This window comes from Hordeum vulgare, chromosome 5H (genome assembly GCF_904849725.1).
Source record: "Hordeum vulgare subsp. vulgare chromosome 5H, MorexV3_pseudomolecules_assembly, whole genome shotgun sequence".
In the NCBI taxonomy this organism is placed as follows: domain Eukaryota; kingdom Viridiplantae; phylum Streptophyta; class Magnoliopsida; order Poales; family Poaceae; genus Hordeum; species Hordeum vulgare.
In genome coordinates this window covers 150,198,128-150,221,281 of record NC_058522.1, presented here as the reverse complement: position 1 = coordinate 150,221,281, position 23,154 = coordinate 150,198,128, and the positions used below count along the sequence as shown (strand labels likewise).

At 47.6% G+C, this 23,154-nt stretch overlaps 1 protein-coding gene across 1 annotated transcript; it reads right to left on the bottom strand.

The window, feature by feature from the left end:
• Positions 1-5,540: 5,540 nt before the first annotated feature.
• On the bottom strand, positions 5,541-9,865 carry LOC123398169 (protein TRI1-like). The gene is made up of 2 exons (XM_045092667.1): positions 9,466-9,865; positions 5,541-5,792 (listed from the first exon to the last, which is right to left on the bottom strand). The coding sequence occupies exons 1-2, from the start codon at positions 9,805-9,807 to the stop codon at positions 5,673-5,675; spliced, it is 462 nt and encodes a 153-aa protein (XP_044948602.1). The 5' UTR covers positions 9,808-9,865; the 3' UTR covers positions 5,541-5,672.
• Positions 9,866-23,154: the final 13,289 nt, after the last annotated feature.

Genomic DNA, 23,154 nt, shown 5'->3' with positions numbered 1-23,154 from the left:
TCGGTGATGTTCCGGTATAGTTGAGTTATATGTGTTGGTGACCGAAGGTTGTTCGGAGTCCCGGATGAGATCCCGGACGTCATGAGGGTTTATGGAATGGTCTGGAAACGAAGATTGATATATAGGAAGTCCTATTTTGATCACCAGAAAGGTTTTGGGCTCATCAGTAGTGTACCGGGAGTGCGGGGAGGGGTGCCGGGGATCATCGGGGGGGTGTCACGCCCCAAGGGGTCTCATGGGCTGTGGAAAGAGATAAATCAGCCCCTAGTGGGCTGGAATAAGTTCCCACTAAGGCCCATAAGGTTTAAGAAGGAAAAAAAAGGTGGAAAGAGTTTCCAAGTGGGAAGGAGGAATCCTACTCCAAATAGGATTGGAGTAGGACTCCTCCTACTCTCCCTTGCACAAGGGAAGAGAAAGGTTGCCCTAGGGCGCAGCCCTCTCCCTCCTCTCCTCCTATATATACTAAGGGTTTTGAGGTTGTTAGACACAACAGAAAACAACCACGTGCTGCCCTCTCTCTCTAGATCTGTTTCTCCTCTAGTTTCAGTGGTGCTCAGGCGAAGCCCTGCTGGAATAGCACCACCAACACCACCACCACGCCGTCGTGCTGGAGAACTCATCTACTTCTCCGCCCCTCTTGCTGGATCAAGAAGACGGAGATCCTCATCGAGCTGTACGTGTGCTGAACGCGAAGGTGTCGTCCGTTCAGCACTAGATCGGGATGGATCGTGATGGGATCGCGGGATGGATCGTGATGAGATCGTGGGACGGGCTGCGATTTGAATCGCGAAGATGTTCCACTACATCAACCGCGTTATATACGCTTCCGCTTAGCGATCTACAAGGGTATGTGGATCCGATCTCCCTCTCGTAGATGATCATCACCATGATAGGTCTTCGTGTGCGTAGGAAATTTTTTGTTTTCCATGCAACGTTCCCCTTCACAGACCTCCTGGCAGTGCTTGCGCACAGGCCGATTTGGTGCTAACCTTGGGCTCGATTTGGGCCAAAAGGGGCTGACCCGCTCTATCCGACGTCGGGAGCTGGCCGACGGTGTGGGCGATGCTGACTCAGCCTGAATAATGGTGGATTGGCCCGGTTATTCTTCAAGCATAGGTCATCGATCACCTTGATGTGGACCTCCTTGATCAAGACGCCGACGAGTTCCGGTCTTCCTCTGCGTGATTCCGTTGATTGGCGCATGGCGTCATTGGATATCCTGATCGGAATCAAAGCGGTTGTGCGCTCCCTTATCTTCGGCCACTGAGGCTTTGTGAGGGTGTGACGCGAAGCTTCACTTTATTGATGAGGCCATGGGACATGTCTAAATGTAGATTTTCATGGCACTAACAGAGGTGAAGAAAGTTTTGATTGCAATAGGAGGTTTGTAATAGTGTAAAGATATTTTGGTGCAGATGAAAAAGGGTGACATAGGTTCTTCCTATGTGTCGGATGTTCGTGACTTGCAGCAACGACCTTGGCAAGAGGGAGCGGCAACACAGGTGAACTGCATCTTTTGGTGTTGCTCGAGCACCAAGTCGTGCTGCTCGAGCACCAAGTCGTGATTTTCAGGGGTGAAAGCTCAAGCTCAAGGCGTTGTTTTGTGAAATTGGATTTTCTCCAAGATGAAAACTCAAGATCTTCGATCGGACGACGACAATGCTGGAGCATTGTTTCCTTCTTGAAGGTGTCACTTTTGGAGATTTTCTTTTTGCGGTTCAGGTGTGGTTAGAGTGTTGTTGTTGTCTCTTTCATCACGGTGACGGGTCTTTGATTTATATTTCTCTTTTTTTGCATGTGTGCATCCGTGATGTCTTTGGATATCTTGTTGATGCAGAGGCTGAATGTAATTAGTACCGCCACGATATTAATGTATTCCCTTTGTCAAAAAAAATAAAAACGGAGGGAGTAGGACAATAGGGAGTAGAGAGGATTTTGGTGTAGACTAGGGCCCTGTTTGGATCCCACTGCAAGAGCTAGTTTGAGCTGAACTAGCTCCCAAAGTATCCAAACACATGGGCTAGTTTGGGTTAGATGCAAACTAACCCACCAAAAAAACTAGCCTTGAGAAGAGGTGCTAATTGGAGCTAGTTGGGGATGGACAGGTAAAAATAACAATATTTTGAACGCATCGGATCCTTTCCTCTCCATCCTCCCGCATCGCACGTCGCTTGGCCTGCTCGCCCCGCTCGGCCGCGCTCGCCCCGCCCGCCGCGCTCGCCCCGTTGGCCGCGCTCGCGCCGCCGGCCCTACTCGCCCCCGCCGGCCGCGCTCGCCCCGCTCGGCCTGCTCGCCCCGCCGGCCGCGCTCGCCTCGCTCGGCCTGCTCGCCCCGCCGGCTGCGCTCGCCCCGCTCGGCCTGCTCGCCCCGCCCGGCCGCGCTCGCCCCGCCGTCCGCGCTCGCCCCGCTCGGCCTGCTCGCCCCGCCGGCCGCGCTCGCCCCCGCTCGCCCCGTCGGCCGCGCTCGCCCCGCTCGGCCTGCTCGCCCCGCCGTCCGCGCTCGCCCCGCTCGGCCTGCTCGCCCCCGCTCGCCCCGCTCGGCCTGCTCGCCCCGCCGTCCGCGCTCGCCCCGCTCGGCCTGCTCGCCCCGCCGTCCGCGCTCGCCCCGCTCGGCCTGCTCGCCCCCGCTCGCCCCGCTCGGCCTGCTCGCCCCCGCCGGCCACCTCCGTCGCGTCCCGTCCAGGCCGCCTCGTCCGCCTGCCACCGGTCGCCTCCATCCTTCTCCATACCCCTGCACCAGGCCTACACAAAAGCTGGCCACAACAAATCCCGGTTAAAAGATACACATGATTGAAAAAGTGCATTTATTGTCAAACTAACCTTTGCATCCAAACACCACCAAAGGCTAGAGTTAGTTCATGGTTAGACTAAAGTTAGAAACTAACTCTAACCTCTAGCCAAGTTAGGGCATGTTTCGTTTCAATAAGTCAGGTGACTTAAAACCAGTGACTTATAAGTCACGCCTGTTTGGTTGTCATATGACTTATAAGTCACTTGACCACACATTTTCATGTAAAAGTAGGTGACTTATAAATTTTAAGTTGGGGTGGAGCAACTTATGACTTATAAGTTGGGGTGACTTATAAGTTGAATCCGTTTGATAAAATAAGTCACTTTTTACACTTTTCAACTTATAAGTTGATAACTTATTTGAAACCGAACACGGCCTAGAGTATCTAAACAGGGCCTAGTATGAGCACCAGAACAGCACATGCTGCCGATCTTTAAAAAAAAAGGCACATGCCGTCATGATTCACGGCCGATGTGCATGCTACACTGACACTACTTTCCGTTAGGTAAAAAGTAGCCGAGGGAAGGAAGACGGTACTCCTGAATTGCGACTAATTTACTGGGCCTCCCGCAAATGCCACTGATCTCCCGCACTAGTCCAGTCCAGGTAGACTGCATGGGACTGTTGCCGTGGTACGTGCATTGCCGTGTACAGTACTAGAATAAGTAGGAGTAGTATCTATGCGTCCTTATATAAAGGCGCAAAAGTGGAAATTAACACGGATATATATAGCTCATAAATTAAAAATCACATTACTAGTATAGAAACCAGTGACCAGTCTTTCTCAAGGGCCACATCATACGTACCAAAAGGTGACCACCAACTTTGTTTAACTCCTACGCAAAAAGTTAAATAAATAAAAAACTCATACGCGAGTTAAGTAGGCGACCACCGTTCACCGACATGTGCTCTCTGCGTCCGCGCGCTCATCCACGCACACGCACTAATCACTAGTTTAATCGCGCGGCAGCACTAAGCTATGGCGGATCACACAATATCTCTTCCTCTTTTAGATAACAATAAAATAATAAAATAAAGGGCGAACGGAATCATATAAAAATCATTTTGGCGCATTCATTATTTCATTCACCCGGCCGCTAATCATTTGAGAGGGCTGCTATGGATTATCCGGATGATTTTTTTCTATTTAGGATCAGCATTCTTATGATCATTGAATTACAACAAAAGTCATCACAATAGCCAATCATCGCAGTGCCATTGCAGCCTAGGCAAAGCTCCAACGTAGCATCTATGGCATCCCGACGAGCTCCATTGCAATCTCAGGGGAGCTTTAATGCAGCACTGCCGCTCCGGTGAAGCTTATTGCAACTCCGGCCAAGCTCCATTACAGCCTCGTACTGCTTCGACGAAGCTTCATTGCAACTCCGGTCAAGCTCCATTGCAGCCTCGATGGAGCGCCGACGGCTCTGACGAAGCTCCATTGCAGTCTTGACAAAGCGTCGACGACTCCGGCAAAGCTCGATTGCAATTCTGTCAATTCTGTCAGGGCTCAATTGCAACTCTCGTGGAGCTCCAACACAGCAACGGCGACGCCACCGGAACCACCACAGCAGCGACCCCTCCCCCACGATCGCGCCCCGTCTCAACGTCGGGATGGAACCACCACAGCGGCAACGCCACCGGAACCGCCGTCGTGTTCGCAAACGAAGCGTCGCCGCCGCACACCTACCACAGCAGAACTACCACAGGTCGCCGTCCGATTCCCACCGCACCCAATCACCATGCAAGCTCTGCCTTGGCGCCGAGCCTGGCCACCGGGACCGGAAGCTGGCCATTGTGGCCGGCAGCGGATGCTGATTTTCTGATTTGGAAGCAGAACGAACCAGCAGTGGGGGAGAAGATAAGGTAATCGGCGCCTCGCCGCATGGGACACGCGTCATAGCGACGAGGCGACGGCGACCTGGGCGTCGTTGTTATCATCCGCCTGATTCTAATGATTTTCCATCATTTGAGCGATTTTCCATCATTTGAGCCAGAGTAACTTTACGGTTAATTCGTTGGGCGAGCAGCAGGACATGTAATGTTAAGAGAGGTTTGTTAGTTGTTGACGAGGTGACTTGTCTAAGTGCACCAACCTATGAAAAGTAGAGCGGCCACCGACTTACCCTTGACAAACGGCGAGCCAGTCTGCTCCTCTGGTACCCTCTCCTCCTCTGCAACCAGTCTGCAAGCAGGATTTGATCTCAGTACCACGGAAGCTGTTGAGAAGCAGGCACAGGCCGGAGCATGTGAAGCAGCTCGCCTGTCCTGTCATCCACATGCCCACAACGGGGTGAGCAACTTGAGAATGCGACGGGCCGTTGGCGTCCACCTCAAGCACGGAATTCTCTCTCCCTCTCTCCCGGTCCCGGGCTTGATCTCAATTTGCAACCTCTGCCAGGGAATGGTGTTGGGTATCCTTCCTGTCCTGCCAAAGCACAGTCTCAGATACAATCATAGATCAGCGATGCCAGCCGACAGTCTCAGCAGCGGAATCATCAGCAACCCAAAAGGGAAATAATGAATCATACTTAAGTATATACCTTAAGGTCCTTGCTGTAGGCCCTGGCTATCATAGATCATTGCTCGGATCTCAGCTGCAGTCTAAAAAAGGGTAAACAGCATGCAGAGATTCGGGAAGATAATTAAACACTAGCCAAAAACCAGCATGCAAATGCGTCTAAAAAAGGGTAAACGGCATGCAGAGATTGGGGAAGATTAATCACGAGCCAAAAACCAGCAAAAAAACAGGATGCAAATGCGTGACCTGCCATTCTCAAACCAGAATCATCGGACCCCATACCAGGTTCAGCTAAATATGCTGATACAACTGTCTTAGCTAATACACACACAAAAAAAGCGCAACATCTACATGAATCCTATCATTTCTGGAAATGAGGATTGAGGAGCCCAGAGATCTCAAGAAACCCAACACGCTCGCGCCCTCCAAAAATCTTCTTCAGTTTCTCGTCGCAGACTATTATCTTCTTGTTCTCGGGATCCTGCTTGCAAAAACACATAGATTTAGAAAAGAAAAAGAAAAGGTGCTATATGAAAACAGAAGGTATTGTTTGCAAGGTCAAGCCATTAACATTGTGTGTGCGAAAAAAGCTGCACTGCATAATGAAAAAATTACAAGGGCCAATGAGCAACAGCAAATGCATTAGCTAGAACTATGACAACCAATTATCTTAGTATGTCTCTTTTTAGTGGCAGCCAATTTCTTTTTTAAGTACCGCTCTAGTCTCTTACTGAACAATGAACAATGAACACAACAAAAATGGTCTTATATATTAAAAATATAATAATAACTAGTTTATCTTCTTATGGGACAATACAGTAAACCTCTTCCACAAGTAGACAATTTTTAATTTTGGTTCCGGTGCTATTAGTACACATACCACATTTTGATCCACAAAGGTAAGTAATACTTAAGCAGCATTTGGATCCAAATAGGTAATGTTATGAACTAGGGAATTTGTGGGTGGGGGTGAAGTGACCAAGAAAGAACCTGTAAGACTGAACGCACAATGGTGGCAACTTGTTTGTTAAAGTAAAGATCTTAAGCAACTAACAGATAATCTAGGGACAAGCTAATGATAAAGAATAACTAACAAGCAGGTCTTCCCCCAGAATGCATCCATAGCAGTTAAGTACACAAAAAGTTACAAAACCACAGGCAACTGAGGTAAAAAAATTATGCAGGCCATAAAATTATACAAGATTGAAGGCCACACCAGAACTTAAAGTTACTAGCAATGGATGTTCAGTAAGCACGTTCACAGCAATAGCATCTTTGGCTTGTGGTCCAGGTAGTTATAAATATGGGCCCTGTGTTTGAATATGGGTGTGCGTGGGCAGTTATAATGATTCATACAGCACTGAGGCTGGGAGGTTCAACCTTTTAAGTTAAAGCTTGCATTAATGAGGTGGTTTCCTTGAAAATATTATGTGCATTCTATGTAAACGGCTCCCTCTATACCAAAATATATGTCGTTGTAGTAGCTGAACTTTAGCTACTCCATCGACATATATTCCGGTACAGAGGGAGTACATCTGTGCATATGACATATCTTTTCAAGATTGGCAAGAAATACGGTTACAGTAATGTGGTGGAAATCCTCTACAAGCACTCTGTTTTACTTCTCTATTTGTAGATAGGTTAATAGTTAATCAAGAGGGCTAAATAATGTTGTACTGCAATACATTCTGTATGATAAAGTAGTGTCCCTTGTTTTGCAACAGAAATAAAATAAGATTGCAATCTTTTCTGTTATCACTAGTTTCCAAAGTAATGACCGTCTCATTTTCCACCCTTATTACCGGTAAAAACAAAGGTATGACAAGTTCACAGATATTTTGGCACAGTCAAGTGCCCAGTAACAAGCATGCCGTCTGCAACTAAGCTACCTACGTGCAAGGTGCTTAATAGTCAGGCCTATAACGTAACCGGGTGGGGAATTGTGCCACATTCCAAGGTCTTACATGCACAGGATCCTCATTTTCGGACGCTTCTTCAATAATCTTGCTGCAGGTGTGTGCATGAAATCGATTTTCTGCAGGTGCATATTTCAAATTTTAGACCTCATGTGGACCGTGGGTATTTCTCATGTACCAGATGTGCTTGTGCACTAGTAATCCTTAGCAGTTTCTATGTAAATATGAAAGAGAAGTGCCAGCCTTGTAGTTCGCATACATATCAGAGTGCACCTTTGAACCTCTCCAGTAGCACATACTTCATCTCTTTCCATATTACAGCCGGGGTTTAACATTTCACTGAAATTCTTCATAATACAAACAGGACAAATTCAAACTAAATTTATAGCTTTCATCAAAATTCATCGATTTTTCATCAGACCTAAATAATTGCGAAGTTACAAAGACTCTGGTCATTAGGATGGGGACAGTTTTGGCTGTGTGCATCTTAGCTATGCATAGGCCAGGTGCTGCTCATCCTGCGTTGTATCTGCTTGATGCTACACTATGAGATAATAAAAGTTCACTTTATAGAAAAAAATAGGATGGGGACTGAGTAACTTCAATGGTCAAGTTTAAATCCTGACCACAGTCCGCATTTATGTTCAGAAGATTTGCATCACTTTAAGGTCAATCCTACACAGTTTAACAAGGGCATTGGCCAATGACATATCCAGACGATGAGCTTATTCCCAAATTCAGTGCTTGCATGGACATCCCAAAAATGAACAAAACAGACAAATACCCCAAATTTCCCGCCAACACAGGATTGAAATCTGAGCCCATCGCAACATACGGCATGAGCGGTCCATACTCAATAGTCCCAGACAGACCCTCACCCAAGCCCCTCCTATTATTCGCTTGACCATAGACAGCATTAGTTTTGCATCCTGCTTTTTGCTATACAACATATCCGGAAACAGAACCAGCAAATTAATGAGGCTACAAATCCAACCGAAATATTCAAAACGCCTTCATCCACAAACCATGAAACTACAGACACAAACTGCACTCCATGAAACATACCGTTAATTATCATAATCCACCACGACGGGTACAAAAAACAAATAACATCCACGACAGGTAGAAAAAACAAATAACATCGAAGTTTTTCTTCCTGGAGACTTCGGTCTACGTCTGCTCCTCCACTTCCTACCTCACTGCCTCTCGGGTGAAAACCCTAACTCCGGTAGGCGGCGGCGGCATCCTTGACGTCGTGACATTCCTGAAGGCATCACCTTGAGGGCTGAGTGGTGGTGGGCACTATGTGGGTCCTTGACAGTTGCTGGTGGTGGGCACTGCCTCGGGGGAAACCCTAAAATCTGACTTTCCAGATCGGACGATGGCGGTACTGCAGTGCAGTTTCTCTCTTGGGAGCATCGTTTGTAGAGCAGCGCTGGATGACAGAGGCAAGAGATGGAGCGGCTACGTCTGGCCCGAAGATTTGGTGGAACTATCAAGTCATGCCTGGCCGACAGGTGCTATGCTAAGTCATGCCTGGTTGGTAGGTGCTACGCACGATAGTTCTTCCAGAATCTTCGTGTCTGGACTAATGAGCGCAGGACGGTGGCGCTGTTTGACGCCGTGGTGGAGTCGATCATCTTGCACGAAGCTTTCGATGGAGATGTCAAGTCATGCCTGGCCGACAGGTGCTACGTTGTGTCATGCCTGGTCGGCAGGTGCTACACACGACAGATCTTGCAGAATCTTCGCGTCTGGACTGATGAGCCTTGGTGGCGTCGACGGATGGACGGACTGGCAAGGATGATACAAATCTCTCTGCTGAAGATGGGTTAGCGGCCTGATGATGATGGCGGCATCTAAAACGTGTGCATGTGGTGTACGCTTTAGGTCTGCTGCACCGGTTGTGGGTTCCGATACGTTATGTGGATGTATCGGTGACGACACCGGTTTTATATATGGGGAGTGAGAGCACTCCACATTATCGAGTTTTATAGGTGTGAGTGGTGGCTTCGGATGGTTTGATGTATGTTCTTGTTAGACCTATGTTGAATAATTAATAAAAATGACCGTATGCATCGATTGATGCAGAGGCCGGGGGTTTGAACCTCCTTTTCCAAAAAAAAAATGAAGTTGCAGGCACAAAACTATCATATTCATATCTAGGACCATTTACACCTAAAACCCTAAAATGGAACAAAACATCAAGGTAGTAGAGAGAAGAAGGGAGTGGATTACCTGGAGGTTGTTTCCCTTGATGTGCGCCCAGATGATCTTGAGCGCCTCTGTCCGGGGCAGCTCCGCCGCGCCTCCGACAAACTCCCTTAGCTCCGGAGAAATGGGCTTAGGCTTCATGATCCCGCTCGCTGCCCTCTTCTTCTTTGGCTTCGGCTTCCCTTCCGCCTCCGCCTCCGCCCCCGCCCCCTCCGCCGCCGCCGCGACAACCCTGACCGCCACGCGCCCGGCCACCGGCGCCCTCAACCGGAACGCTGCCACCGAGGCAGAAGCCACGGGCGGGCCACGCCTCAGCGCGGCGGGAAACGCGAGGAGCTCGCCGGAGCGGATGGCTGTCGCCGACATCGCCGGTGGGTGCGCCGCTCAGGGTTTTGGAACGGGGTTAATGGGGGATAGGGTTTGTGGTGGTGGTGAAGTGATGAGGTGCGAGTGAGAGGCCCCGGTGGACTAGTAGAACGGGTGGGGCGCGCGTCAGCCGTCGGATGGACAAGGGGGAGTGGTCGGACGGCTGGTATTGGCGCAAGCGCGTGTGTTTGAAAACCTTATCGCTTCGTGGGAGGCAACGGTAAGATAATAAATCAAGAACGCGGAGCAAATTACGCAAAACTGCTGCTTTTTAGGTTGTTTAATTGTTCAATGAAATCAGCCCTTGCAAATTCATTGAATACACACAAATACTAGACGCCTCCACGAACAATGTGTCATGTGTTATTGTACGCTACACTAAATAATTCTAATGCCCACCTAAGATTATATTGCTGGATCACTAGATCGAGTTTATCACTAGATACTCAGTTACCGTAATGAAAGTATAGTTGATGATCCGTGTAATCGGTCGGATGAGTTGCTCCTCCTTGTGTAACCGATCTCCCGCAAATAATTTCTTGCGGATCCCTCGAACAATTCCTTATGGTTCGCTCTAACGATACGTCCAAACACCGCAAATGCAATGCCTCCAACATATCCACACGTACAGGGAGTAGCGTCGAGCAACAAACTGTTAGCCCGGCATGGGGCATAGGAAGTGGTGGCGACGATTGTTCATGGGAAGGGGCGGCGACGGCTCGATGAGTGATCGGTCACAAAAGGCCTCAAACGTGCACGCTGAACGACAACCCATATATCCAGCCCAAATATCGGGCGGATATGGAAAGGCCCGAGCACGTCCGTCACGTCGGACTCAGCCCACACTGGCCCACCCAACCCCACATATGTTCATTCTAACCCTCTTCACGGACCAAACCCTAGCCACTTGTGACACCCATGTATTCATGCTACAGTAAACCATGAGGTTAAGCTAATGCTTTTACTAAACAATGTTTGATCACTTTGAATCGTATCTAATTTCAAATTCCACCACTAGAAGGGATTTAAATTTAATGTGAGAAATAAAATTCTCAAACATAGTGGAAAAACTGTTGAACACTTAGCAAATATTTTAAAACAAACAATGTTAAGGAAAACAACATCATCAACTTGCTCGTGTAGACTCTAGCATTTTAAAACAGAGCCATAAAGATTTTTAAATACCATTTAATTTAATGGAAATTCATACTTTTTCAATTAAGTCCCGAACTTTTTATAGCAATGCCATAAATTGCAATATATTTAATGAACCAGGTTCCCTATTTTACAAAAGTCATTTTGATATTGAAATAAAGTCAAACAAAAGCCTTTTAAAAGAAATAAAAAAGATAAAATAAAAGGAAAATGGGGCAGTGTGCCACGAGGCTCTAAGGAGCTACAACGTCGGCCCGGCCCACCTTGACCCCGTCGTCCTCCTCCTGTTCATCATGGGCGACGTGGTCACACCCCATGCCGTGGCGGCCATCCGCCGGCTCTTCAACGACGATAAGGCCGCCCCGACCCCATGGGCGCCCTGGAACCCTAGCCGCCTCCCATTTTCCCTTTGGCGCCCTCAAGCTTGCCCCCTAACTCCCCTCGCTCGGAATCGCGTCGTTGTTGCCATGGTCGTTGCGTAGCAGCTACTGCGGGCCCTCCCGCTCCTCGCCGACGCGTCCACGAGCTCTGTCGTCTCCTTCTCCTTCGACTACGCCGAGCCATTGGAGCGCGAAGGCACCACATCGTCGCTATCACCCCTTCTTCCTTCTCGGATCGCCGCTGCTCCTCGCTACCAATATCGCCGCCTCGAGCCTCCCCCGAGACCACCTGAGCACACCTGCACACTCCCGATGAGTTGTCGCTCATCCCCCTCTTTCCCCGGTCCTCCACATTCCCCGTAGCCCCCTAGCAGCCATGGCTATCACTCGACTCCGCTCGAGCTCGACGTCGGCGAGCCTCCGACGACCAAATGGTCTTGGGCTCGTGCTCTTGGGCTCCCCCGTGACGCGTAGGTCCACCCTAGCCCTTTAGTTAGCGCGCTAGCACATCACAGCCGCGATACCGTCGTTGCACAAGCTCCACTCGCCGCAGACCTCGACGCCGACGATGCCTCCAGCCAAATAAACCGCCCCCACCGGTGCCAAACGACTCGCGGCGTCGCTCTCGTTCGAACGACACCGGTCGCACTCGATTTTGCCCTCTATGGCCAAATACCATTGTTGACCTGAGCCTCCGCCGCGTTTAAACGTCGTCGGCGACGACCCGCCAGCCACCGCTAACCTCGCCTCGCTAGGGCCACCCACTGGGTTACTGGCCGGTGGGCCATGGGGCACAGTTGACTAGGTTGACCCTACTCAACTCCTCACTGGGCAACCCTAGTCAGTGACTGGTGGACCCCCTACTAATTAACATGTTAGTTAATTAAATAATTAAATTAAACTAACATGTCACTCACATGTGGGGTCCCACCCCTAATTAGATTAATTTAAACACACTCTTAAGTAAAAGTGAGTATGACAGGTGGCCCCTGTGCTAATAAATCAATTTTTAAGATAAATTAAACTGTGGATTAACCCTGTGTCTATGATAGCTGGGCCCCACAGGTCAGATTGACTAGTCAATAGTCCTCTTGACTTCTCACATCATCATGATGTCATGCTGATATCAAAATAGCATTTTTGACTTAATATTAAATCCAGGATTTTTAGAATATTGTTGAAACTTTGAAAAATCATATAAAATAATCTATAAGTGATATAAAAATAATTTATACATCAAAATTGCTCAGAAAAATCCCACAAATCCAAATAAGATGTCCGTTAAGTTGTCACATTCTCCTAGCATGATGAACATGAACATTTTGGCAATCCAAATATATGTCCATTCATTTGTCACATTCTCCTAGCATGATGAACATGAACATTTTGGCAATCCAAATACGATGTCCGTTCATTTGTCACATTCTCCTAGCATGATGAACATGAACGTTTTGGCGTTAGGATCACCTGTCCGGTAGTAGCCAAAGACCCGAAAAATATCGCGAGATATTTTCCCGCTCTGTCCATGATGTGTAGTACTGCGTTAGCTCATCTCTAGCACTGCATATTGACATGCCATGCATCGTGTTGCATCTGCTTGCTTTTATTTATTGTTTCTTCCCCCTCTTCTCTCCGGTAGACGTCGAAGCTGATGCTACTGTTGGGTACGACTACGCCCCTCACGACCAGCATTTTGCAGCAAAGCAACAAGGCAAGCAAACCTCCCTTGATCATCTCAATATTACCCATTCTTTCTCCCTCGTGCTTGCATTAGATTTTGATACTGTTGCAGATAGCTCATATTCTGATGCATAGCCTATTTTTGTTAAACTGTTATTGTACCCTACGACATATTAAATGCTTAGTATAGGTGGATTAGAGATCCCAAGTGACCCCACTTAGCCCCAGTTGCCCCTGCTTCATCATCGAAGACTCGACAACTTGAAGACTCGGAGACCCAAAAACTCGATCAACCGATCGACAAGCCATGACCCGTCACATCACCTCACACCCCTTAGTTGTACGACTTTGCAGAGCTACTATCGAGTACCGAGGGTGATACCTCCTTATGTACTCCTGATGTTAACTCTGCAGTATAGTTAACCGAAGGTGGATTACGGAGGGTGATTCCTCCTTCACCGCTTCCGATAACAACTCTGTCATGCAAACCCTCAAGCGTGAACCATTGAGTGGTGATTCCTCCCTAATAACCTTGATGATTACGCCGATTGGAATCCGTCGAGGGTGATACCTCGGATTCCTCTAATGATATAGACACACGGTTACTTTCACTTTACTACTGGAACATGATGAGATGTGTGGTGCATGTGGCTTCCCGCGTGATTGTGATGAGGCATGTCCACGCATTCTTGGCCCTTGCAAAACATCCTAGAGACGGGGAGACGGGACCACATATCGTGGATCATTGATCGTCATCGTAGTTGACAAAACATTAATGGATTGGGTATTTTGATCTAAGTTGGTCGATTGACCTATTCGCACTAACCTTCACACGGGGACAATTATTGGCACTCGTTGTCGTTGTATCAGCCGAAGCTCTTCGGATGTCAGCATTGGATCGGTGTGTGCCCGAGTGGTCCGTGTACGCATTGATCTTGTATAAGAGGTGCCAGGACTTATATCGGCCGCCCACGCAACATGCAAGAGTGCAAAGGCGATGAGTCCAAGACCCCGGCATGCATAGGATTTAGTTTGGCGGCCTGGCCTCTCTGTTGAGCCTAGGTGGGGCTATGTGTTGGGGAACGTCGCATGGGAAACAAAAAAATTCCTACGCGCACGAAGGCCTATCATGGTGATGTCCATCTACGAGAGGGGATGAGTGATCTACGTACCCTTGTAGATCGTACAGCAGAAGCGTTAGTGAACGCGGTTGATGTAGTGGAACGTCCTCACGTCCCTCGATCCGCCCCGCGAACAATCCCGCGATCAGTCCCACGATCTAGTACCGAACGGACGGCACCTCCGCGTTCAGCACACGTACAGCTCGACGATGATCTCGGCCTTCTTGATCCAGCAAGAGAGACGGAGAGGTAGAAGAGTTCTCCGGCAGCGTGATGGCGCTCCGGAGGTTGGTGATGACCTTGTCTCAGCAGGGCTCCGCCCGAGCTCCGCAAAAACACGATCTAGAGGAAAAACCGTGGAGGTATGTGGTCGGGCTGCCGTGGAAAAGTCATCTCAAATCAGCCCTAAAACCTCCGTATATATAGGTGGGAGGGAGGGGACCTTGCCTTGGGGCTCAAGGAGCCCCAAGGGGGTCGGCCGAGTCCAAGGGGGGAGGACTACCCCCCCAAACCGAGTTGGACTTGGTTTGGTGGGAGGGACTCCCCCTTCCTTCCCACCTCCTCCCTTTTTTTTTCTTTTCTCTTGATTTTCTCTTCTTGGCGCATAGAGCCCTTTTGGGCTGTCCCACCATCCCACTAAGGGCTGGTGTGCCACCCTCAAGGCCTATGGGCTTCCCCGGGGTGGGTTGCCCCCCCCCCCCCCCGGTGAACTCCCGGAACCCATTCGTCATTCCTGGTACATTCCCGGTAACTCCGAAAACCTTCCGGTAATCAAATGAGGTCATCCTATATATCAATCTTCGTTTCCGGACTATTTCGGAAACCCTCGTGACGTCCGTGATCTCATCCGGGACTCTGAACAACATTCGGTAACCAACCATATAACTCAAATACGCATAAAACAACGTCGAACCTTAAGTGTGCAGACCCTGCGGGTTCGAGAACTATGTAGACATGACCCGAGAGACTCCTCGGTCAATATCCAATAGCGGGACCTGGATGCCCATATTGGATCCTACATATTCTACGAAGATCTTATCGTTTGAACCTCAGTGCCAAGGATTCATATAATCCCGTATGTCATTCCCTTTGTCCTTCGGTATGTTACTTGCCCGAGATTCGATCATTAGTATCCGTATACCTGTTTCAATCTCGTTTACCGGCAAGTCTCTTTACTCGTTCCGTAATACAAGATCCCGCAACTTACACTAAGTTACATTGCTTGCAAGGCTTGTGTGCGATGTTGTATTACCGAGTGGGCCCCGAGATACCTCTCCGTTCACACGGAGTGACAAATCCCAGTCCTTATCCATACTAACTCAACTAACACCTTCGGAGATACCTGTAGAGCATCTTTATAGTCACCCAGTTACGTTGCGACGTTTGATACACACAAAGCATTCCTCCGGTGTCAGTGAGTTATATGATCTCATGGTCATAGGAATAAATACTTGACACGCAGAAAACAGTAGCAACAAAATGACACGATCAACATGCTACGTCTATTAGTTTGGGTCTAGTCCATCACGTGATTCTCCTAATGACGTGATCCAGTTATCAAGCAACAACACCTTGTTCATAATCAGAAGACATTGACTATCTTTGATCAACTGGCTAGCCAACTAGAGGCTTGCTAGGGACGGTGTTTTGTCTATGTATCCACACATGTAAATGAGTCTTCATTCAATACAATTATAGCATGGATAATAAACGATTATCTTTATACAGGAATTATAATAATAACTATATTTATTATTGCCTCTAGGGCATAATTCCAACAGTCTCCCACTTGCACTAGAGTCAATAATCTAGCCCTCACATCACCATGTGAATCACATTGTAATAAATCTAACACCCATACAGTTCTGGTGTTGATCATGTTTTGGCCGTGGAAGAGGTTTAGTCAGCGGGTCTGCTACATTCAGATCCGTGTGCACTTTGCATATATTCACGTCCTCTCCCTCGATGTAGTCGCGGATGAGGTTGAAGCGTCGTTTGATGTGTCTGGTCTTCTTGTGAAACCGCGGTTCCTTTGCTAAGGCAATGGCACCAGTGTTGTCACAGAACAAAGTTATTGGATTCAGTGCGCTTGGCACCACTCCAAGATCCGTCATGAACTGCTTCATCCAGACACCCTCCTTAGCCGCCTCCGAGGCAGCCATGTACTCTGCTTCACATGTAGAATCTGCTACGACGCTTTGCTTGGAACTGCACCAGCTTACTGCACCCCCATTAAGAATAAATACGTATCCGGTTTGCGACTTAGAGTCATCCGGATCTGTGTCAAAGCTTGCATCGACGTAACCTTTTACGGCGAGCTCTTCGTCACCTCCATACACGAGAAACATCTCCTTAGTCTTTTTCAGGTACTTCAGGATATTCTTGACCGCTGTCCAGTGATCCACTCCTAGATTACTCTGGAACCTCCTTGCCATACTTATGGCCAGGCTAACATCCGGTCTAGTGCACAGCATCGCATACATGATAGAACCTATGGCTGAAGCATAGGGGACGGAGCGCATATGCTCTCTATCTTCATCAGTTGCTGGGCACTGAGTCTTACTCAATCTCGTACCTTGTAGAACTGGCAAGAACCCTTTCTTGGACTATTCCATTTTGAACCTTTTCAAAACTTTATCAAGGTATGTGCTTTGTGAAAGTCCTATCAGGCGTTTTGATCTATCCCTATAGATCTTAATGCCTAGAATGTAAGCAGCTTCTCCTAGGTCCTTCATAGAGAAACTTTTATTCAAGTAATCCTTTATGCTCTCTAAAAACTCTACGTTGTTTCCAATCAGTAATATGTCATCCACATATAATATTAGAAACGCCACAGAGCTCCCACTCACTTTCTTGTAAATACAAGATTCTCCAACCACTTGTATAAACCCAAATGCTTTGATCACCTCATCAAAGCGTTTGTTCCAACTCCGAGATGCTTGCACCAGTCCATAAATGGATCGCTGGAGCTTGCACACCTTGTTAGCATTCTTAGGATCGACAAAACCTTCGGGTTCTATCATATACAACTCTTCCTTAAGGAAACCGTTAAGGAACGCCGTTTTGACATCCATCTGCCAGATTTCATAATCGAAAAATGCAGCTATTGCTAACATGATTCTGACGGACTTAAGCATCGCTACGGGTGAGAAAGTCTCATCGTAGTCAACTCCTTGAACTTGTGAAAAACCCTTTGCCACAAGTCGAGCTTTATAAACGGTCACATTACCGTCAGCGTCCGTCTTCCTCTTAAAGATCCATTTGTTCTGAATGGCCTTGCGGCCCTCAGGCAGTACCTCCAAAGTCCACACTTTGTTCTCATACATGGATCCTATCTCGGACTTCATGGCTTCCAGCCATTTGTTGGAATCTGGGCCCACCATTGCTTCTTCATAATTCGAAGGTTCATTGTTGTCTAACAACATGATTGATAAGACGGGATTACCGTACCACTCTGGAGGAGCACGTGGTCTCGTCGACCTGCGTGGTTCGACAGAAACTTGAACTGGAGTTTCATGATCATCATCATTAACTTCCTCCTCAACCGGCGTTGCAATGACAGAGGTTTCCCCTTGCCCTGCGCCACCATCCAGAGGGATGAGAGGTTCGACAACCTCGTCAAGTTCTATCTTCCTCCCACTCAATTCTCTCGAGAGAAACTCCTTCTCGAGAAAAGCTCCGTTTTTAGCAACAAAAACTTTGCCCTCGGATTTGAGATAGAAGGTGTACCCAACTGTCTCTTTTGGGTAACCTATGAAGACGCACTTTTCCGCTTTGGGTTCCAGCTTTTCAGGCTGAAGCTTTTTGACATAAGCATCACATCCCCAAACTTTAAGAAACGACAACTTTGGCCTTTTGCCATACCACAGTTCGTATGGTGTCGTCTCAACGGATTTTGATGGTGCCCTATTTAAAGTGAATGCAGCTGTTTCTAATGCATAGCCCCAAAATGATAACGACAAATCAGTAAGAGACATCATAGATCGCACCATCTCTAATAGAGTACGATTACGACGTTCGGACACACCATTACGCTGTGGTGTTCCAGGCGGTGTTAACTGTGAAACAATTCCACATTGTCTTAAGTGAGCACCAAACTCAAAACTCAGATATTCACCCCCACGATTAGACCGCAGGAACTTGATCTTCTTGTTACGATGATTTTCCACTTCACTCTGAAATTGCTTGAACTTTTCAAATGTTTCAGACTTGTGCTTCATCAAGTAGACATAACCATATCTACTTAAATCGTCAGTGAAGGTGAGAAAATAACGATATCCGCCGCGTGCCTCCACGCTCATCGGACCACACACATCGGTATGTATGATTTCCAACAAGTCACTTGCACGCTCCATTGTTCCTGAGAACGGAGTCTTAGTCATCTTGCCCATGAGGCATGGTTCGCACGTGTCAAGTGAATCAAAGTCAAGTGACTCCAAAAGTCCATCAGCATGGAGTTTCTTCATGCGCTTTACACCAATATGACCTAAGCGGCAGTGCCACAAAAATATGGCGCTATCATTGTTAACTCTAACTCTTTTGGTCTCAATGTTATGTATATGCGTATCGCTATCAAGATTCAATATGATCAATCCTCTCACATTCGGTGCATGACCATAAAAGATGTTACTCATAGAAATAGAACAACCATTATTCTCTGACTTTAAAAGAGTAACCGTCTCGCAATAAACAAGATCCAGATATAATGTTCATGCTCAACGCAGGCACTAAATAACAATGATTTAAGTTCATCACTAATCCTGACGGTAACTGAAGTGACACTGTGCCGACGGCGATTGCATCAACCTTGGAACCATTTCCTACGCGCATCGTCACTTCATCTTTCGCCAGCCTTCGCCTATTCCGCAGTTCCTGTTTTGAGTTGCAAATATGAGCAACAGAACCGGTATCGAATACCCAGGCACTACTACGAGAGCCGGTTAAGTACACATCAATAACATGTATATCAAATATACCTGATTTTTCTTTGCCCGCCTTCTTATCTGCCAGATACTTGGGGCAATTGCGCTTCCAGTGACCCATACCCTTGCAATAGTAACACTCCGTTTCCGGCTTAGGTCCAGCTTTGGGTTTCTTCGTCGGATTGGCAACAGGCTTGCCGCTCTTCTTCGAATTGCCCTTCTTGCCTTTGCCGTTTCTCTTGAAACTAGTGGTCTTATTCACCATCAACACTTGATGCTCTTTACGGAGTTCAGACTCTGCGACTTTCAGCATCGCAAACAACTCGCCGGGAGACTTGTTCATCCCTTGCATGTTGTAGTTCAACACAAAGCCTTTATAGCTTGGCGGCAGTGATTGAAGGATTCTGTCAGTGATAGCTTCTTGCGGGAGTTCAATCCCCAGCTCAGCTAGACGGTTTGAGTACCCAGACATTTTGAGCACATGTTCACTGACAGATGAGTTTTCCTCCATCTTGCAAGCATAGAATTTATCGGAGGTCTCATACCTCTCGATCCGGGCGTTCTTCTGAAAGATAAACTCCAACTCCTGGAACATCTCAAATGCTCCATGACGCTCAAAGCGACGTTGAAGTCCCGGTTCTAAGCCATACAAGACTGCACATTGAACTATTGAGTAGTCCTCCTTACGTGCTAACCAAGCGTTCTTAACATCCTGATCAGCCGTAGCGGGTGGTTCATCTCCTAACGCAGCATTAAGGACATAATCCTTCTTCCCAGCTTGTAAGATTAGCTTAAGATTACGAGCCCAGTCTCCAAAGTTGCTTCCATCATCTTTCAACTTAGCTTTCTCTAGGAACGTATTAAAATTCAGGATGACTGTCGCGTGAGCCATGATCTACAACACAAATATATTCAAAGTGGACTTAGACTATGTTCAAGATAATTAGAGTTTAACTTAATCAAATTATTCGCTAAACTCCCACTCAAAAAGTACATCTCTCTAGTCATTTGAGTGGTTCATGATCCACTTACACTAGCTCAAGTCCGATCATCACGTGAGTTGAGTATAGTTTCAGTGGTAAGCATCCGTATGCTAATAATATCATCTATATGATTCATGATCGACCTTTCGGTCTCATGTGTTCCGAGGCCATGTCTGCACATGCTAGGCTCGTCAAGCTTAACCCGAGTGTTCCGCGTGCGCAACTGTTTTGCACCCGCTGTATGTGAACGTTGAGTCTATCACACCCGATCATCACGTGGTGTCTCGAAACGACGAACTGTAGCAACGGTGCACAGTCGGGGAGAACACAATTTCGTCTTGAAATTTTAGTGAGAGATCACCTCATAATTCTACCGTCGTTCTAAGCAAAATAAGGTGCATAAAAGGATTAACATCACATGCAATTCATAAGTGACATGATATGGCCATCATCACGTGCTTCTTGATCTCCATCACCAAAGCACCGGCACGATCTTCTTGTCACCGGCGCCACACCATGATCTCCATCAACGTGTTGCCATCGGGGTTGACGTGCTACTCATGCTATTACTACTAAAGCTACATCCTAGCAAAATAGTAAATGCATCTGCAAGCACACACGTTAGTATAAAGACAACCCTATGGCTCCTGCCGGTTGCCGTACCATCGACGTGCAAGTCAATATTTCTATTACAACATGATCATCTCATACATCCAATATATCACATCACATCATTGGCCATATCACATCACAAGCATACCCTGCAAAAACAAGTTAGACGTCCTCTAATTTTGTTGTTGCATGTTTTACGTGGTGACCATGGGTATCTAGTAGGATCGCATCTCACTTACGCAAACACCACAACGGAGATATATGAGTTGCTATTTAACCTCATCCAAGGACCTCCTCGGTCAAATCCGATTCAACTAAAGTTGGAGAAACCGACACTTGCCAGTCATCTTTGAGCAACGGAGTTACTCATAACGATGAAACCAGTCTCTCGTAAGCGTACGAGTAATGTCGGTCCAAGCCGCTTCAATCCAACAATACCGCGAAATCAAGAAAAGACTAAGGAGGGCAGAAAAACGCACATCACCGCCCACAAAAACTTTTGTGTTCTACTCGAGAAGACATCTACGCATGAACCTAGCTCATGATGCACTGTTGGGGAACGTCGCATGGGAAACAAAATTTTTCCTACGCGCACGAAGGCCTATCATGGTGATGTCCATCTACGAGAGGGGATGAGTGATCTACGTACCCTTGTAGATCGTACAACAGAAGCGTTAGTGAACGCGGTTGATGTAGTGGAACGTCCTCACGTCCCTCGATCCGCCCCGCGAACAATCCCGCGATCAGTCCCACGATCTAGTACCGAACGGACGGCACCTCCGCGTTCAGCACACGTACAGCTCGACGATGATCTCGGCCTTCTTGATCCAGCAAGAGAGACGGAGAGGTAGAAGAGTTCTCCAGCAGCGTGATGGCGCTCCGGAGGTTGGTGATGACCTTGTCTCAGCAGGGCTCCGCGCGAGCTCCGCAGAAACGCGATCTAGAGGAAAAACCGTGGAGGTATGTGGTCGGGCTGCCGTGGAAAAGTCATCTCAAATCAGCCCTAAAACCTCCGTATATATAGGTGGGAGGGAGGGGACCTTGCCTTGGGGCTCAAGGAGCCCCAAGGGGGTCGGCCAAGTCCAAGGGGGGAGGACTACCCCCCCAAACCGAGTTGGACTTGGTTTGGTGGGAGGGAGTCCCCCTTCCTTCCCACCTCCTCCCTTTTTTTTTCTTTTCTCTTGATTTTCTCTTCTTGGCGCATAGAGCCCTTTTGGGCTGTCCCACCAGCCCACTAAGGGCTGGTGTGCCACCCTCAAGGCCTATGGGCTTCCCCGGGGTGGGTTGCCCCCCCGGTGAACTCCCGGAACCCATTCGTCATTCCCGGTACATTCCCGGTACATTCCCGGTAACTCCGAAAACCTTCCGGTAATCAAATGAGGTCATCCTATATATCAATCTTCGTTTCCGGACTATTCCGGAAACCCTCGTGACGTCCGTGATCTCATTCGGGACTCCGAACAACATTCGGTAACCAACCATATAACTCAAATACGCATAAAACAACGTCGAACCTGAAGTGTGCAGACCCTGCGGGTTCGAGAACTATGTAGACATGACCCGAGAGACTCCTCGGTCAATATCCAATAGCGGGACCTGGATGCCCATATTGGATCCTACATATTCTACGAAGATCTTATCGTTTGAACCTCAGTGCCAAGGATTCATATAATCCCGTATGTCATTCCCTTTGTCCTTCGGTATGTTACTTGCCCGAGATTCGATCGTTAGTATTCGTATACCTGTTTCAATCTCGTTTACCGGCAAGTCTCTTTACTCGTTCCGTAATACAAGATCCCGCAACTTACACTAAGTTACATTGCTTGCAAGGCTTGTGTGTGATGTTGTATTACCGAGTGGGCCCCGAGATACCTCTCCGTTCACACGGAGTGACAAATCCGAGTCTTGATCCATACTAACTCAACTAACACCTTCGGAGATACCTGTAGAGCATCTTTATAGTCACCCAGTTACGTTGCGACGTTTGATACACACAAAGCATTCCTCCGGTGTCAGTGAGTTATATGATCTCATGGTCATAGGAATAAATACTTGACACGCAGAAAACAGTAGCAACAAAATGACACGATCAACATGCTACGTCTATTAGTTTGGGTCTAGTCCATCACGTGATTCTCCTAATGACGTGATCCAGTTATCAAGCAACAACACCTTGTTCATAATCAGAAGACACTGACTATCTTTGATCAACTGGCTAGCCAACTAGAGGCTTGCTAGGGACGGTGTTTTGTCTATGTATCCACACATGTAAATGAGTCTTCATTCAATACAATTATAGCATGGATAATAAACGATTATCTTGATACAGGAATTATAATAATAACTATATTTATTATTGCCTCTAGGGCATAATTCCAACACTATGATGTGTTGATATCCCAAGGTCAGTCATGACCCAGGAGAGTGTGTTCGGCCAAAGGTTATCAAGTGTGTTGGGAAATGTGGTGCACCCCTGCAGGTGTGATTGAACTAT